The sequence below is a fragment of the Saccostrea echinata genome, unplaced genomic scaffold (assembly GCF_033153115.1).
Source record: "Saccostrea echinata isolate AGI-Se365-2 ecotype Australia unplaced genomic scaffold, CSIRO_AGI_Sech_v1 ptg000028l, whole genome shotgun sequence".
In the NCBI taxonomy this organism is placed as follows: Eukaryota; Metazoa; Mollusca; class Bivalvia; order Ostreida; family Ostreidae; genus Saccostrea; species Saccostrea echinata.
Genome location: NW_026889777.1, coordinates 100,060 through 120,598, shown reverse-complemented (window position 1 = coordinate 120,598; position 20,539 = coordinate 100,060). Strand labels below are relative to the sequence as shown.

Below are 20,539 nucleotides of genomic sequence, written 5' to 3'. Positions count from 1 at the left end.
CCTCAAGTACAAACAATTATGATCCCTTGACCTTGGAGTTTGACCTTTTAAAGAAATTAACCTTGGCCATAACTTTTAAATTGTTGCTGCTGTGGCTTTCATACTAGTATATATTTCACAGTATATTCTTTGTTCAAGACCTTTATTTGGGTAATAACACTTTTTTTTTATCTTTTGATCTTGACCATGGAGTTTGACTTGCATTTGAGAAACTTTAACTTTTGCCATAAGATGCCATATGGGGCATCAGTGTTTCAAAAATCACACGTTGTTCAGTATCCAAATCGGGCATAAAACATTTACAATGATCCTTTAAAGCAGTGAGTTGAACCTAATAAATTACGACTATAGAAATTATGATAATTTATATCGATGTATGGTCTAAAAAAACGTTTACTATACCTCTGTGAAAACTAGCTTACAAGTGAAAAATCACTAGTAAAATAGAATTTGATTGGCCGAGAAAGTCACGTATCCATCATGTTTGCCCTGCAACAAAACGTCGTGTTTCACGAGTGTGACGTCACAATTAAACGAGTGAGGAGTTAGATTGTTTATAGCGACGCTGCTAACTTCGTTCGCGCGGTAACAACAACTAAAAATTTATCCCAAAAAATCACCTTAATTAATGGAATTGCATACAGATAGTAGATTAAACGTTCTTTGTTAAAATGTTTGCACTTTTCAAAATTCGTTTATGGAAATACAGCTAACATACGTCATGAGACGTCACAGTCTAGACGTTCCAAATGTCTCGTGCTGTTTGAAGAGGCGGATCTTAAAATTAAGTGAACAATGCACTCGCCCCAAGGGCCGCACCGTCAACATATTATCGTTGATTGATTGTGTCGATTTAAATGTGTAAAAATGTAATGGTGGTGTTTGAATGTTTCTGGTGTGATCACACAAACCTGTCACGTAGGAATTTTTTTTTAATGAAACGAGGCTATTGGTGTACCTGTAACTTACATCTCTTTCATATCGTTCTCATCAAATGCATGTTTGCTTTATTCATTGGATCTCCTTTGTAATTCCTGCATTTTGGTTAATTCGGTATTATAAACAATTTATTGCATAATAGTGAGGGAGATTTCTTCGCAAATGAAAAATCATATTTCCCTCGGGCGTTGCCTTCGGGGAGTATGATTTTTCATGGGCGAAGAAATCTTCATGTTGCCCTCGGGGAATATGATTTTTTATGGGCGAAGAAATCTTCATGTCTCCCTCACTATCATGTAATAAATGCAAACTGTGAACTTGTCAAGTCCGAAACACACGAAAGGGTATCGCTGATATCATACAGAGTGTATCACTGCCTTGATCAGGCCCATAGGAAGCAAATTCAGTTGTTTTTTTTTTGTTTTTTTTTTTGGGGGGGGGGGGGGGCACAGCCATGCATTTTCAGTTGACAGTTGAGGGGACACTACTACCATAAATTTCCTGACAAGCAAAAAAAGGTCACCAACTACCAAAAATTCCTTGACAAGCCAAAAAAAAAAAAAGAAAAAGAAAAAAAAGGAGGTTATCAGACGTTTTTATTGAGGTGGCACAAGCTATAGTATCTATGTCTACTATAGTAATCTATATATCGGCAAAATTATTGGGGGGCACGCCCCCCCCCCCCCCGGTTCCTACGGTCATGTTGATTAAATTTAGGGTCACTGAGGAAAGAAAGTTTTGACTGGATGAATGGTCTGAAAGAACATGTGTTAACTTGTCGAGTCGGTAACACATAGATGGGGTTTGCTTATAACCAGAGTGTGTCATGGTTTGATACAAGGTCATTTGAACGAGTTCAAGGTCATGAAACAACATTCCTTAACTATCTTTCTACTGGTGAGACATTGCAAGTTGATACCCCTTAGAAGATTGCTTATAACCTTAGAATGTGGCATGACCTTGACTCAAGGTCACTTCTTCCTGTTCGCAGCTCCAACGGAAGACCTACTCGTTGCTTTGCAACGAGCTCTGCTCTAGTCTTCTTATATTATTGGGATATTTTAGTCAATGAAGGGAAAGGTTCAAAATGTCCCGTAGTATGTGGGGGAGGGGGGCTCATTTTTCCTTTAAAAAATCTTTTGTTAGAATTTGAATATCAAAGTTTTAAATAAGTTTTAATTTGCATTGGAAGTTCCCCCGCACTTTTTGTTGCGGAAAGGTTCAAAATACAGAAAATCAAACATTTAAAAGAAATCAAAATGTACCGAAAAGTTAGACGAAGTCCCCCCCCCCCCCCCCCCCTATAGGATTTTACAGGGTGGTGCATAGGTTGTTAATTAATTTATTTATTTCTGCTTGTCAACTCTTTTTGGAGGTTGCCCCCTTTGAAAACTGTTGAATGTAAGTGCCTGTGGTGTGACTTAGAACCATCACCCCCCTTTACTAAAGGGTCTCGAGTTATCTTAAACGATGCTACATGTACGTTATCGATTAACTTGATCAATTTAAAAACACAAAAAAAGATTAATTTTGTGTGTGTGTGTGTGTTTTTCTCTGTCTCTTTTAAACAACGGAGTGGTTAATATACAACACCTGCAATCGTAACTTCTCGGCAGAAGTTCTAAGAAGATGCGATTGACAATCTCATCGCACGTGTGTAGACCTAGGCTATTTGGTCTTGCAAGCACAGGTGTGTATACTGTTTGCTAGTGACGCTGAGACTGGTGACGGTATTTGCTACAGAAATGAAGAACTATACACCAGTTTCATAACATGTACAGTTTTTTTTTCTAGTGAAAATTGGAGTAAATCAAAAGTCGAATATTTTGGATATGGGGTAACCCATATCTATTCTTGTTATAAAGACCGCCAATGCATCCATGGACGAGTTCATTGGTTACTCTGAAAGGTCGCACAGGTTTACCTTTCGTAAACATTTTCTACAATGATCTGCCTACTTTGAGTAATTGTACTTTCATAGCAAAGTTGTTAAATTTTATTCTCGATTGGCCTATAGTTTTGTCATTTAACTGAAAAAAACTTGGGCTATTTCGATACATGTAATGCTTAACGACTGGGACTTGACATCTGTACTAGATTTATACGGAAGTATCCTATCATTGGAAAGATAGATGGTACACGTGTAGCACAGATCTGTAGTACGCAGAATTTCTCCCTCTCCCCCACATGGAAAAACATTGCTACATGCCTTTATCAAGCTATATTTGGATTGCTGTCTATCAAATTATTTTGCAAACCTTGATGTACAAAACTAATGCCGGTAAACATGGTAAAGACTGTCTATTAAAACCTAGTGGTTTTAATTCAAAATGTTCAAGCTGTTAAGCTATCTATATAAATTCTTCCTACTTATTTAAAATGCTTGTACCATAGAATTTAGTTTGTATATAAGGATATATGTATTAAAGAGAAATTCAGATCTTGGTTACGCCAAATAATACATAAATACGATGTGCAGATATTAGAGCGTGTTTGCCTATGATTGGCATATTCTCATTCGAAGAGGGCGAATTGATCTATGGGCAAGTTGTCTTAGAGGCGAACTCTCTAGTAGCATTGGTTCTCTGCCCTTGATTCCAGTCGCTGCCGCTAGGAATTTTTTTTTCAGGGTGCTTACGCCCGTTAACCAATGTCAGGGTACCAGTCTAACTCTCTAGCTTCCTCGCGCATGCGTAGCCTGACGTAAGCCCATGGCATCCGGTTTAACTCCGCTAATATATTTTCTGCGTGGACCTCGCAATGAAATGGGCGGGAACAATTCGACACGGACCTCCGAGAAAACTTTGGATTGAAATTCTAGTTTGAAATTCATTTTCAATCCACCTGAGCTGTTTTCAAACCTAAAGTGTGAATGTATGATCCAAAAGACAAATAAGTTCAATTCCCAAATACACATGCATGTACATTGTACATGTTGTTTGATCTTCATATTTATTTGAGTTTTTTATAGCTTATAATTTCAAAGACACGTAAAAGTAATAGAAGGCAGAGGTTATTTTTTTCAGGGGACGGCCATTTGATTCTAGGGGGGGGGGGGTTGTCAAATATTGTTGAAATCAGATCATGCCTTCACATGACAGAATACACTGTATATTTATTTCTAGGATGACAAGAGCTTTTATTTTTAGTTTTGTCTTCACTGAAAAATGTTCGACAAACAAAAATAGGGAAAGGTAGTCCAAACTAAAAGAAAACTTTCTTCTTATTTATTTCCAAGATCGCCCCCCCCCCCCCCAGCATACATATACACATACCAAACAGAAATCAAATACTGGTTTCTTTATATTTCTTTAAAAACAGTGGACAGAAGGTTCTGATTATATAAATTTCATACCATTCCGAGATTGAAATTATTTGTTTTCTGGGTCAATCAGTAACCCACCGTGTGTTCTAAAGTAGCTGAGGTGGATTGAAAATGAATTTCAAACTAGAATTTCAATCCAATGTTTTCTCGGAGGTCCGTGTCAAATTATACCCGCCGATTTCATTCTCTATCATAAAAATTTTGATTGTAACAGATGGAAATGACGCAAGCTGCATATTTCCAATTTTGCCAGTTAATGTTCCGCGGTCTTACTTGTTATCTAACGTCTTGGCGTCAGACATTATAGACTTAGTAGGTCTTGTTGGTCAGTTAGTTCAATAGAATTATTGCGATAATCAATAGCATGAAGATCATAAGGATTAATGAACCTAAAGGAAACAGAGCATAAGACCTGATGTCAATATTATCACATTATACATTAAAAGTTACATAACATTTGGCCGTTTTTGAATGCATCATTCAGTTCCAGCAAAACAGCAGGAATGAAACTGGTCGGGTCAACACTTGGCGGTATAACTCTAAAAGATGTTTATTTTTAATGCAAACTAAGTTTCTTTAACTTAAGTTTTAGACTATTGAAAGTCTTCACATAGTAGTAATCATATCTTTCAGACCTTTGATTTATTCATGATCAAAACTATAATATCCAAGTGAAAGATATGGATGTTGAATTTTTTTGTGCTAAATTCAAACTGAAAGATGCTAATCCACATACTAGTAACAAGTTTATTAAAAAAAAATTATTGCATGTCAACCAAAACCAAAAAAAAGTTATAATTCACATGATTTAGAAGACACATCAATGTAAATAGCTGTTTTCTGTAGTATACTAGACTAAGTATAATAAATCATGATTATTGGGGGGGGGGGCAAGGTGATCCCCCTCCCGCTCTCACACCCGGTTCCTACGGCCACGAGAAATGAAATTACAAATAACTGTGTATTTGGAATAAATTAATATCCGAGTTTTATTCAATGTTGATGACAATGGAGTTAAACTTTTTCTAGACTTTCTAGATTTATTTTGATTACCCTGGATTCAAGCTTGATTCTTCGCATAATAATGAATTTGCCCTCGTAAGACATGGTTTCATAGCGTTATGTGATTCTTTTATATCAGCAGTATCGCTAAGACAGGATTAATGTGAACACTTACAATCGCATCAACCTTTTCAAATTGCATAACATTGATCCATTCTATCTCGAGTGTATTATTTTCCATGGTAATGTATTTCATGTCGAGCAAAACAGCAGGAATGAAGCTAGCTGGTCAGGTCAACACGTCCCGATTATCAAAACAAGATAAATTTATGGCTCTCTGCCTTGAAAATTTCACTTTAACTTGCGTACAAGTATTTATAGTCCTGTGCTTTCTGTCGGGAGCGATACTCCCATGTTTCTTATAGAAAAAAAATTCTGTCGAAAAAAATATTTTTAAATAAATCAAAATTATCCTTGTTACCTGGTTTGCCAGTTTTATATCACAAGAAGGTGTTTTCCCCTGAATGACATCAGTTTCGACTAAGTTTTAAATTAATTTCGATTTAACCCCCTCCTTTTCTTATGTTCTTTTTTCCATTTTCTTCACATTTGCTTTTAAAATGACAAATATTGACCATATATGAAAAGAAGATGGGCGTGTTTGGCGTGTGATCTGCAGGAATAAGGCGTACGAAACATTTATAGTTTAAATGTCTACGATTTGGTCGGTTGACCACAGCTGGACATATACTTTACAAAGTTACGCACATGGAAAAATGTTACATTTAATTTGAAATACTTTGTCAAATTTAATATATCATTCCCCTCATCTTAATAATTACTACATGTAAAACTTACTAACGCTTCACATGAATAATAAACAAATATCGGGTGTAGTTAAATGCAATTACAAGTACATGTATATATATTAAAGTGTCAGTAGGTTGGAAGAATTGCTTTCGCTTTCGGTGCAACAGAACCAGAATTTATCTATTTGATAAATAAGTACATAAATTAAAGTGACAAAAGAATTGATTGTTTTTACTAAAAAAATATTAACGCTCCACGTGAGGATCGAACCAAAAATATTTATTTTTCATTGCACTGGATGGGTAACGCATACTACTGAGCTATCACCGCTACAGACACTTCATGGTTTTTAAAGCGACAATGAAGCACCGCATTTACACATTGGAATTTTTTGGGGGAAAGTTCATTTTTTACCGTCTCTGGATCTTCTCCCCATTTATTACAAATGTTTTTTAGTTTCTTTGAATTAAAATGCACACAAATAACGTTTCAAAATCATGGAGAGATGACCCAGAGATAGCAAATTTTTAGAAAAACGTGTTTAAAAATGTAACATTTTGTACCAAATGGCTCATCTAGCCATTTTTCAAGTTCTTTTTTTAGCAAATCAAAATACAATATCGGGAAAATATTTCCCTTTCCTATTTCACAGGAACCCGATACATGAAAAGAATGCTAAAATTTCATGTGACATATCGATGAAATTTTCACTTTTCAAGTGCGCCAAGATTCCTGCCGAATGCCAATCAAAAGCGCCCTCGTTCTTTCTATTCAGGAAGTAAGTAGATGTAAAGAAAATTAATTAAACAATTTACAACACTCTATCTTCTTCAGCTTTCAATAAAATTCATATTTTGAATGTTGATGACAGTTTTATCGTAATTAACATGATTAAGGCCTATGATACAGCTCTACAAAAAATACCAAAAACTGCTCAAAATATTGGTCATTTATTTTATTTTTTATACTAGTGGTATATACACTGAATAAAAAAATGATTTACAACGAACAACTATGTATTCTAAATCCATGTTTCATAAACGGAGCCCCTCTCCCAAAATATATCTCTTTTACAGGTCACTCACTAGCCTAGAATTTATCGTCTGATGAAATAAATCGGTTTCATAAATAGAGGTTGAAAAGGATAAAATTTCTGTAATTGTACTCTGGACATAATACGTCTAATCGTTAGCATTTGAGATTTAAAAAGAAACAACAACAACAACAACAACAAAAAAAAAAAACAAAAAAAAAAAAAAAAAAACACTGTCCTTGGAAGCATTCAAGTTCCTTGGCATACATATACGTACTTGTATCACGACTGTGACATGTATTTTGTTTAATTTTTAAAAACTTTGTGAAAATACCACTTTGGTCATTCCAATTGCTGCCAACATGCAAATATTCATATTTTCACTCTCATAATATACATGTATATCGATATTTGACAAGCAAAACTGGGGAGGGGGCACAAAGGCCTTATGGCAATCCCGCTATTTGAGATAGCATGTAATGGGTGTTAGGTACTCTTGCAACCCTATAAGTTTTTAATTAGGGAACCCACTATGACAATACCTAAAAACAAATATATATTTATAATAATATTTATAATAAAACCCATGACAATAATTAATCTGTGCCAAACGTTCCTATCCGATTATAATAACAATTAATCAAAGGTATTAAGATGTTTGACAGTTGAATTGTCAAAATAAAAAAAAATCACCCACAAATTCCCCAGTAAACGTCTTCTCTTGTACATGTGTCATAAAACATAGACGGCCATATACGATGATACATATTCATGTATACGTAGACTCCAAATATCCGGTATAAAAGAAAAAACAGCACAAGAAAACCACATTAAAACGGATTTGCATATATAACATCTCACATTATGATGGTACTAGTACATTCTTGCAACAAATATGACATAACATGGTTAAAAGACCAAACTCAATCAAAGACGCAAATTAAAATTGAAAAGAAAGTGTTGTGTTAATTTTGTGAAGGGCGGGGAGGGGGTGTACCCTCTGCAAGCGCCAGCGGACAAATTTAATTGTAAAACTATAGCACATGTCGCGTATTAATGCAAGCATTTAATCTAGATTATTTGAACCAGTATCTTTCTGTTTAAAGAGGTAGATGGAATTGCACTCAAGAAATGAATAATTTGAAATATGCGAAAGTAAACAGATATGAAATGAATTTCATCATAGAGTATTCAGAGAGTTATGATTTGCGTAATATGTAAAAAGATTTTTTGAAAACTTTGTTCTGATGTAAAGCCCATGAATTTTTGAAGTTATGCACTCAAAAATACCGAAAACGTTATTTAAAGCCGTGCACATTAATTTTATTCCTAAATTAAGAATAATTATGCTTTCGAAAAAATGTTGATCCGTATAACAATCATAAAGATATGGCCGACCTTTACCTTCTCTCAAAGGCTCAGGTGTCGTCACGCCGGCTGGCGACGCTTACCCCCCCCCCCCCCACTTTTTTTTTTTTTACAGCTGAGAATGATATTCTTCTCTTGAAAATTTTACATGTATGTGGTATTAATCGAGTTTTAGTTTTTCTGTTAAATTAATAGACACACTGTTCAAGTAATTATAAAGCATGCGTATCCAAGAATGTCAGTAAGTCTAATTTACATTAAATTGTACAAAACAAAGCTGTTATTTTATTTAAAAATGCGGTAGTTAAAAGAAATTCCACGTCAATAAATCCTGTCTGATTTAAATTTCGGATGAACTCAAAAATTGGTTTATGTTTATAACAGATGTTTCCTTAAACATTTCCTTACTCGCAATGTTGGTGCCATTTTACAATTTTAGTACCTGCAGCTGACCTAATAAACCCATTGGTGATTTAAAAAAAAATACTGGCAATATAGGTGTTTTTTGGTATTTATAAATGGATAGGTGTTGAACAGACAATTCCAGTCAAAAAATTGGTGTTGCTAAAATGCGAAACGGAAAACGGAACGGAAGCATTATCGGAAAATATGACTTTAGAATAAATCACTTAAAATACACAAATTATATCAGAAACGATATATATCTTATACAATTTTTTTCACATTTAATCATTCATTGTTAAATACAAGTTGATTTAGTCAAGTTCAGTCTTTTATTCACGAAAATCCCTGATAAAGGCAAAGAATAGGGATTGGAAAAGATATACAGAAAATCTATACCTTATATGTAAATGTACATGAAACATGTCCTTGTTACCCAAGTAAAATGAACCATGGTAAAAAAATGTAAATAAATACATTCTTAAGATTACAATTACAGCAATCCTTTCGGCAAGCTCGGAAAAACACCTCGAATGTAACACTTGTAAAAATATTATAGAAAATAGAGTCGCGTCCTATTTATTTAAATACTGCAAGTGGATACTAGATAGAGTTTTGAGTCTTTTCTGTGGTAAATTTAATTTATTGAAGTACGTACACATTTAATGAACAGGTCCGTAGGAAGCAATTTCAGGTAGGGTGGAGGGGGGGGGGGGGGACACAGGCATACATTTTCTGTTTTCAACTGCCAAAAATTTCTTGACAAGCCAAAAAAAGGTCATCAGACGTTTTTATTTAGGGGGCACAAGCATATGGTAGCTATGTTTTCTACAGTATTCTATATATCCGCAAAATAATTGGGTTGGGGAATGGGGGCTTAAGTATTCTATATATCGGCAAAATTATTGAGGGGGGGGGGGGGGAGAGGGCACGGTAACATAATGAAGCGCTGCTTTTTAAATCAGAATATCACATTGTTTTCTGTGCTTGTAAAATAAAATGCATCCATCCACAAAAGTTATCTCTCCATTATTATTTTATTGAAAAAAATAATTAATTGATTATAAAAATTCTGCATTTGAAATTTCTGTAACAATTACAAGACTTATATGTTAAGAGATAGACAAATCTCAATTTTCACAGTATAGATGTTTTAGGTAAACTTTTTAAAGTAATTAATAAAAATATTGGCAATAGAAAATATAGCTGCAGACTTTTTTTTTTTTTTTTTTTTTTTTTTTTTTTGCGGAGAGCTACAGTTCTGCAACTATAGAGAATAGAAATCATTATTGTACGATAGAACAGATTTGAATGAGTTGGTCTTCATTATTAAATTCAGGGGATTGCTTGGAATAATTTCCATGGTAAGTTATCTCTCTTATCAGAGGATTTACACCTTAAAACAACTGATATCCCCTCGCAACGGAGTTGGAGGGGATATAGTAACGCAATCGTGTGTGTTCGTTTGCGAGTGACAAAGCGTTGTCCGAAACGGAAGTAAAGTTATTTGCATCGGGATCGATGTCAAGTGCTGTTTTTGATTTTTTTTTAATCTTATGATTATATTTTATTTGTAACATTTATAACTTTATTCTCTCTCGGCGGACTACCGCTGCCCCACCCCTCCCACTGGATTTTTAGATTTAAAAATTCCTATGCATGTATAAAAGTATGGAGCTCCGACAACTTTAAGAATTAAATGGTCTTCCCCATAGCAGGTGTGATAATGATCAATAAATTCTGAGCAAGGGCAAAAAACAATTAAGAAAAATATTTTTATTTACCCTTATTCAGAGGTATCAATCTTGTATTGCCGGTTTGCCACTTAATTTTTGAAAGAATATCGCAGACCATATATATACTCATTATACCCCCCCCCCCCCCGCTTAAAAAGCAGGAGGTATATAGTGCTGGGGTGTCCGTATATGTAGGTTCGTCTGTGCGTATTATCCCGTATTCTGGGTTATTTCTGTATTGTGGGGTTAACCCCTCAATAACAGGGTTATTTATATATGCTTGATATGACTGTGCGAGGTTAAAAAAAAAAACCAATATAGACTTAACCCCATAAGGATTTTCAGACATGTAATGGGCTTGTCTATAGTAGGTATGGACTTAAGGAACCTCATACTGAAATTCAATCCCACTCGGTAATAAAAATATGAACATAAAACTGCAGTATGAAAGAATGTACCGAAAATCATTTGGACATATGCACCCTACAATGGACTTAACTATAAACCAGAGGTATAATGAGCACTGAGCTCACCAAATGATACCCCCTAGCCTCCCATATGAGTTGTATAGGAGGAGTTGCAAATAAGAAATTGGTATCCTTCAATATTATAGAAAGAATGGCAGTGTCCATGTTTTGCTAAACCCAAAATATTTGTCCGATCAAAAAGTAAAATAGGAGGTGTACAATGGCACTATGTAACAAAGATTCTGTGAAAGTCTCATTATATTTCATTCAGTGGTCTAGTTCTATCTAATTTCGAAACTGACGAGATGAATATTTATGCTAAAAATCTTATAGAACGTAGACCTTTACGGACTTCATCTTTTTTCATTTACGAAATATGATAAGAGTCTTTTGCCGCGCAGACAAACATCCACAATTAATAAAGGTACATTTGCTTAATTATGTTAATTTTGATAAATTACTCCTTCTAATAATACATGCAACTGCCAAGAATTATCATACATGTGCGTAATGCTCAACTTGTCCGAGCTATACAGTAAGTTTTGCTAATTCTTTTCTGACAAACAATTCTATAAAAAATGTAGTTTGCAATGGCATGTCTTTATTGCCAGACCTACAGCTAATACGTAGAAGTTCAAAATTGGCAGTACTAGTTTTCAGGTACGAAGTGTCGTTTTGGAGTTGGTGGGGATGGGGGGAGCTGTCTCAAGTTAAAAAAGGAAAAATGGTTAAATGTCAAAAATATTATTATCTATTATATTATTTATCATTATAATTAGATGTAGTAATATCGTGTATGTATTGTGCCTTAACATAGCCATTTGCACTAGTACCGCATGTAGCTGTGTCTAATCCTTCATAATCGTAGAAAGATCTAGTCCGTTCGCGAAGTAGACGTCTCAGTCGGTACTTAAATCGGATCAGTTCGTCCTTCTATCGTATTCTGTTGAACAGAATCGTAGTATTCCGCTCCAGCAAAAAATACCACACCCTATGAAAAAATCGTAAGACTGACCTGGCGAATAACGGCAATCATGGGTAATCGTAGCATAAATCGTGTAACAGGATCTAAAGAAAATAATAACGTTTGCGGAAATTTGTAGTCCTAACGACACTGCAAGAATCCACAAGATAATGCAAGTGTCCTTAAAACCAAGAAATTTTTTACGAGAAAAAGATACGGAAAAAGCCGTGTGATTACAGCCAAGTAGGGCTATATCGATGCATACCAGGCCCGTAGGAAGCAATTTCACTTTGAGGGGGCACAACCATACATTTTCAGTTGGGGGAGGGGGCACTATCAACTACCAAAATTTCTTGACAAGCAAAAAAAAAAAAGAAAAAAAAGGGGGGGGGGCCTTCAGGCGTTATTATTGAGGGGGCACAAGTATATAGAAGCTATGTTTTCTATAGTATTCTACATGTATATATCGGCAAAATTATTGGGGGGGGCACGCCCCTCCCCCCCCGTACTCCCCGCCCGGTCCCTACGGCCATGCATACTCATACTCAAAAACGTATGGTATAAGTAAAGAATATGGGCCTATTCGGCGTGCGATCTGCAGGAATAATGCATTTTTACTAATGTATATTAGTTTTTTTTTTTTTTTTTTTAATTAAAATGCAAACAGATGACGTTTCAAAATTATGAAGAGATGACCCGGAGATAGCAAATTCTTAGAAAAACGTGTTTAAAAATGTAACTGTTTGTACCAAATGACTCAGCTACCCATTTTTTTTTTTTCATTTTTGGCAATTCAAAATTCAATATCGGGAAAATATTTCCCTTTCCTACTTCACAGGAACCCGATACATAAAAAATGCTGAAATTTCATGTGACAAATCAATGAAATTTTCACTTTTTAAGTGCGCTTAAATTCTTATCGAATGCCAAACGAAAGCGCCCTTGTTCTTTACTTTCAATATAACTCGGTCAGGCAAAATCAAAGGTATGGATCGTTTGAAACTTAGAGTAAATATCACATCAAGATAAGTCAAAATTCATGTTCTATATATATACTAATTATAATATATACGTATGTATCGAAAGTTAAAAAATTGCTTAATAAATCTTTCAAAATTTTCAAACAAAAATCATATTTTGTTACAGTTTCACCACATTTCTGTGAGTTTTTTTTATGTACCCTAACAATTTAGGGCGAGGGGATTCAGGATTTAAGAAATACATGTTGTTCACAATTGTTTAAAAGCGTAAAAAAAAAAGACCCACGAAATAATTAAACAAGAAGGCAAGCAATATCAGACGCTTCATCAGTAGCACTTAAGTTAATATCAAAGAAAGAGAGAGAGAGAGAGCATAACACTTTAAAAAAAAGTAATGTACCTGTGAGTTTATAAAAGAGATTTTTCACTATTGTGCCGCAGCTACAAAATACTAGGGAATTTGTCCTGTCAACAGCCAACTGCATTTATCTCATCAGTTGCAAAGTTTGCTCCAAACAGTATGTTGGTGAAACAGGAGATCTCCACAGGAGAGTCAATAATCACCGTTCTACCATTAGGACCAAAAAAAAAAACTCAATGAACCCGTTGGGGAACATTTCAACCTTGAAGTCACAAATGGGAGGACATGACAGTAGTGGTTATTGACCATAATCCAAGATGGACAGACGCTCAGAGAAAAGGCAAGGAAAAGTTCTTGATGCACAGGCTGAAGTCATTCCGCCCTAATGGTATTAACAAACTTAATGACTTCACCAGGATGAACATGAACTAGACCCAATCCCGGATTGTAACAAACAAGTTCATTCTCTCTATATAGTGTAAACTTTACCGTTAATTCGCATTAGCAATTCTGGAACAACCTACCCAAATATTTACACCTTACATTTTTGTTTATTTCTTTTATCCGATTTACAAATTTATAATATATCCAAATTCATATTTAAAATTGCCCTTCCATATTATCTTCCTTTAATTTCTTTTTATTATGTATAGTTACGCTATTTTGAGAGAATAAGACAATGTACGATTTACTGCTTGGTCGTAATTAATTAGCGATAATTAATTCGTTCAATTATGTAAATCGCACTTCACCAGAGTACACCCGATAAACCGGACGCAATTCATAGCGCTCCGGATTTCTTTGTTCACAACTGCTTATAAACTTCAAATAAACATGTATAACACTGTAAATATTTAGTGTTTGGTAGTTTAACAGTAGTGCTAGTTGTTTTTGTTCCTCTATTACCTTGTTTTTATGACTTCTTAACTTTTTTCTTTGTCCTGAGGAAGGGACAGGTCGTCCTGAAAATTTGACAATTATTATTGTTCGTGTCGTTGGTCATCTTTAGTGCTTTATATATATATATATATATATATATATATATATATATATATATATATATATATATATATATATATATATATATATATAAATTCTGGTTGTAACGCTGAACAAGCCGATTGGTTGAAAAATTATACTTGGAAGTTATTTGAGAAAAAAATCTGAAAAAAGTGAACCCATGTTAGTCTTCCATCGCCAGTTCTTTACTTATTGCTTAATATGCACCATATCCTTACCAAGGTCTTTCCCATGTTCTTCTGTGTTCAAATGGTACATAGCTGCTATCATTAGAAAACGGAAAGGTAGTATGTAATTGCCCTTTTACATTGTTAAATTGTAAACAAGAAATTTGGAGGGAAATATTAATGAGCTACATATCTGACAAATCATACAGTGTAAATGAAACACTGGAGTCAGATGTAAAATCACATCTGAAATTAAATCTTACAAGTCAGACCGTGTAAATAGGCGAAGAATGTGTTGCGCCTATCGATTAATTAACACGTCGTTGGTAATTTAGACGGAATTAATAGCGTGTACTATATAATTATATAGTTGGTGTGAAAATAAAATGAATATGTAGACTTTTCCGGTGCTGACGCCAGTTTCCAGCTGGGGAGCATTAAAACCACCTTAAGTTAATAAGAATAATTTCTATGAGACCATATCCTATCGCTCTCATTAGGTCTTTTTCTCCAACAGGAGAGTTCACTGGTTGCCGATGTGCGGACAAATTAGAACCAAATGCGTGTTACCTAACTCAAAGAAATTTCTTTACACACTCCAAAGTATCTGTACATTATTGTGTATTCACTAATAATATAATTTTTTGGTGTTTTTATGTTATATTTTACTTTTTATAAAGTTATTATGTTACATTTTAAAACCATTTAAAACCAACATTTCAGAATGAGAAACACAAAAGCATGTATCCTCTTCGTATTCAAGATAAGTCAATCTCTGATGCATGTACTTAAGCTTTGGCGGATTCTATAAGTATACTTTATTTTGCTTGATGAATGGAGATTTATCACAAAAGGTGTTTTTTCTTTTGCTGCACGATTATAAAAACATATACTAGTTAGATCACCAATACGACAAATAAAATGATTTTTTGTAAGTCATTCCCAAACATCCTAAATGTAATCATCATTAGCTCTTCAAATGCGAAGACTCAAGGAGTTAATGCAATGACCTGGCGTGCCTGCGTAAGCCCCCTGTTTTGTAATAATCATCATAAAGCTTATGTTAACAAATCTTGACCAATAAAACTAGGGATTGTGTGTTTATGATATCATTAGCCTTAGAATTGAGTTCTCATTTCAAACCATTTGAGATGTGATTTAAAAGACGTTAGAAATACATTTCATTTGAATTATTCTTACAGGCAGCCTAGCTTAATTATCTATTTATCCAAGTCAACCCAGTTTTCTTTACATTAACGAGAATAAGGAAATACAAGATCCACATCAGTTTATAATAGTTCCAACTTCTTGCTCCTCGCAATACATATGATTCATTTTTGTGATAATGAATACTTGAAACTTAAGGTACAAGTTCATTTACTACACTCACACCAAAAATCTGTGCATGGAACATGAGGTATCGTATTCTAGAAAAGAAATGCTCATGATATTACCTCTTAAAATACTTTTAAAATAAATTCTGTTACCTGTTTTCTCATTGTTCAGAAAATAGACTGATTTTGTTTAGGGGTCAGTTAATATAACGTTAGGGGTGTAGAAGCAGGGAATATCTTTTTGAATGGTCGCCCGCGTGGCGCAGTGGTTAGTACGTCTGCTCTAGAGTCGCGAAGTAAGGAGTTGATCCTTACGTCGCGGATTCGAATCCCACTGTGGGACGTGGAGACCGGTCCTTCGGACGAGACTGTATAAACCGAGGTCTCATGTCGCAGTAGGTGTTGGCACGGAAAAGATCCCTCACTGCTCAATGGCCGTAAATGCCGAGTATAGGACAAAATTTGCAGCTCTCCACCGGCAAGTGGTGAGTGAAAAATTCTCGAGAGGGACGTTAAACAACACAAATCAATCAATCTTTTTGAATGCGAAAGCATATTATATATTTTTGAAGATGGATTGGAAGAAAGTCAAAATTCAATATTCAAATACCACACTTAACGCAATATATGATGTAGTAAGGTGGATAAGTTTTTATTCCCTTAAATCGGAGGGAGAGGGGAATCAAGAGGTCCTGAATTTATCCATACGACATCAATGACTTATGTTTTTTGATTTTTTTCTTTGTGCGTCTTTTCTATGCTTTTCTTTGCAATGTTTTATAATATATATATAGAAATTATGATGATATATCTTTGCTACGTCAAGAAAACGCTCAACTGCGGAGAGAGCTGGAATTATTAGGGTCAGTTGTAATATATTCGAATGGACAGAAAAATGTCTCTTATGGAAAACGATGTTACGGGTTTTTTAAGGGTCCTGTTCTGCGGATGCCATGAGATGATCTGTCTGTCCATCTGATATCACTTGTCCTGAGTATATTTTCTCTCCTCTTAGCCCAATCTCACTTAAACTTAACCCATAGAGTGCCTGTGGATAGAGGGTAAAAAGTGACCTTGGACCAATTATCCAAGTCAAAGGTCAGTATCAGAATACACTATATATCTTTATTTAAAGTCTTTGTCCAGAACATAACTTTCTCCCTTTGTATGATCTGGCTTGTGTGCCATGTGACGAAGGGTGTGTAGTGATCTTTAACCAATTTTCTAGGTCAAATGTCAATTAAAAAAAAAAAAAACAACTCCTTGTAATATCCTTGTCCGGAGCACATTTCTCTCCAATTGACTCAGCTAAAAGCAGTGTTCTATGAGATGGTTATATTCTCAATCATACCTGCTTTGATATTAATCTGGCTTAAAACAGTATTGTGTAATGGTCATTATTCTGATTTCATGGTCATTAAATTTAAAGACTGAAACTAATCACTGATATTGGTACATTAAAGGACACTGAGGTGATCTTGTCAGATTTCTAAATACATGTAATATTCAAGTATACAATTCTTACATCAAATAATAATTTTGTACGAAAATATATTGCAAATCGCAGATGATGTGAAGAAAATGCGTGGGAAGCTGATGTTGAAAGAAGTACTGAGCATTTAATGAAGTTTATGAATGGACTTAGATGTGAAAGACTACAACATTAAGACATATGATTTCATTTATTTTGATATCATTTTTAAATAATGTTTTTGTACATTAAAATGAATTATTAAACATATGATTTGATAATGCTATTTCTTTTTTATACATTTTTTAATAGATTTTGAAAAGAAACCACAGTTTACCAAGGAAATTAATAATATATATTTTAATTTAAAACTGCTGTTCTCTTTTCACATTCTAGAAAAGAAAGATTTACCATGGAAAATACAGGGATCCTTTAGCTTCCAGTAGCTTGTCAATCATCTCCCAAAATTGAAATGCTCAACCTACCCTGTAGTTTCCATGGTATGGAAACTATTACACCACAATCCCACATTGCTTCCCATCTCAGAAAAATAAGGGAATCTTCAAGTTTCCCTGTAATTTCCTTTTATGGGACACCAGATAAATCCGCCAAGTTTCCATCACACGGAAACCGCTACGCTCCAATTCCATGTAATTTCCTGAGTCATGGAAACTTGAGGAATCATGAGGTTTCCTCTAGTTTCCGTTCATGGGAAACCTGAGGATTCCATCCAGTTTCCCCATTCCATGGAAACCACTACGCTCCGATTCCATGTAGTTCCCTAATTATGGAAACCAGTGGAATCTTTAGGTTTCCCATTACAGGAAACTACATGGAGGCTTGGGAAACTTCAGGTTTCCCGAGGTTTCCTTGGTTTGGGATACCTAATGGAATCGGAGCGTAGTAGTTTCCGTGCCACGGAAACTTGACGGAATAACCTGGCATCCCCTGCGGAAACCACTGGGAAACATTATGTAAACTTGAGGTTTCCATGTGCTTTCCATATAGTATCCCATGACGGGAAACTGCTTATTTCACCCAGTGTTGGTCAAGGTCTATGTGAGACAATATCCTTATTCACAATTATCTTTACGAACCCAATGAGGACCTACCCACATCAATGCCAGTAACTTTTAAAGAACTTCTAGGGGTGGATGCCAGTTTTGTCAGGATTCATAGGAATGGGGCACGCCCACAATACAATTCTGACCGACCTGTATCCATTACTGCAAAGCTGACCGACCGTAGTAAAATCAACACAATTCTTAATGCCCAAAAGCTAAAGAAAATTGCCAAACAACCATTACCCTTCTTTATTACCACACAACAACCTGCATCCATTGTATCCGCTCGAAACAGGGTGTATGATACAGCAGAGTCTTTGCGCAGCCAAAACATCACTGTTAAGATTCAAAAGAATCAGATCATTTTGCCCAATGGCTCCAGTTATAAAGATGACGTACCATTTCTATCAAATGCGGACGCCTTATTGGTAACGCCTGAAGAGACGGAACATCCAGACTCAGTTGAAACAAAACAAATCGGGCCCAATCAAAAAGGACGGCTCGGAATTTATGGCTTTCGGTGCTCGAGATAAGGCTGTGGAGGATGTCAAGAATATGTACAGCAAAGTTTTAATAGATCCCTATGCAGCAAGTGCAGATAATCGTGTCTTAGTTTACAGATTTTCCACAGAAGATGGTACCGTGCACGAAAATTATCATGATGATTGTGAACATTGGGCTTGGCGCAGACTTTTGCGATACATGAGAGAAAATCAAATTTACAACGCAGCTTTCGTCATTACAAAATGGATGGGCGAAGCCCATTTTGGACCTCAAAGATTCGCAATCATGGAACAACTAATAAACAGAGTCACTAATTCCATGGAAATTTGACTTTTGAAGCCATATGCACGGTAATCTGACAATGCATAACTTTAACAGTAATAAAACTGAGTAAAGAACAATTATAACTGACATAATAGGCGTCTTATGAAATTAGGCCTTTATGATTTTGTAAATATGTTCTTCTTTTCATAAGGGAATACGAATATTAATGCAGTCTTCACTTCAAATTTTTAAATATTGGATAATTGTGATTAAAAAATCTTTATTTTTGTCAATATAAATGCAAAAATCCGGATTTAAAAATAATTTCCGACTTGGAAAATATATTTTAAGTTTTCCGGAATTTAAATGTCCACTCTTTTTGGTTTATTATTCTATTTTCATGGCGGCATATCCGATATGATTTATTTTTGTAACTTGTTTCTGACCTTCTGACCAAATCTCTAACAAGTCCATATCTACCACTCTATGATGTATGTGTCTTTATTACTAAACCCTTCTCCAATCTTCTCTTCTGTCTTAAGAGCAACCTCTTTTCTGTTTCTCATTTTGCATGTTTATGAGTTAATGATGGTAAGTGAATGTTTGTGCAAGTGTTTTGCACCAGTTCAATTTCATATTTTATGTCTGGTTTTACAGTAGTTTCAGCAAACTGTCAAGGTCTGCATGATTATTAAAAAAAGAAAGGATGTACTCAAATATTATAAGCAATTTCAATGCAATATTCTGTGTCTACAAGATACTCATTTACAAGTGATATGGAGAATGACATAAGAAAAGAATGGGGATATGAGGCATATTTTAATTCATTTTCATCAAAGTCAAGAGATGTAGCTATTTTTTTTAATAATAATTTTGAGCACAAGGTTCACAATAGAATATTTGATGAAGCAGGGAATCTATTGGCTCTAGATTTGACAATTGAAAACAAGCGTCTGAGTTTAATTACAATATATGGACCAAATGAGTGTAACAGGATGATAGTTACTTTTCAGTCCCGAATATAACGAGATATTCCGAATCATGATATAAATGAATACAAAAATCTTTATTAAATTTAAATATAAATTATTGATAATAAGAATCAACAGAAACAAAAAAAATAGAAAGGGAAGTGCAGTCGAAATTACCTGTAGACTTTGTAGATTATTGGAATTAATTTCAGGAATCAAATTTGGATGCCAAAATAGGTGAAATATACGCTATAAATAAGTTTTCAAAGAAATTGTATGGAGTCAAGCTCCCGTAAAAATAATTACGACTATATTCAACTGCAAACAAAACCAGATTGCCGCAGACAGCGTCGGGAA

At 34.8% G+C, this 20,539-nt stretch overlaps 1 protein-coding gene across 1 annotated transcript; it reads left to right on the top strand.

The window, feature by feature from the left end:
* Positions 1-18,499: 18,499 nt before the first annotated feature.
* Positions 18,500-18,976, top strand: LOC133193881 (uncharacterized). Its single transcript, XM_061329798.1, has one exon. The coding sequence runs from the start codon at positions 18,500-18,502 to the stop codon at positions 18,974-18,976; it is 477 nt and encodes a 158-aa protein (XP_061185782.1).
* Positions 18,977-20,539: the final 1,563 nt, after the last annotated feature.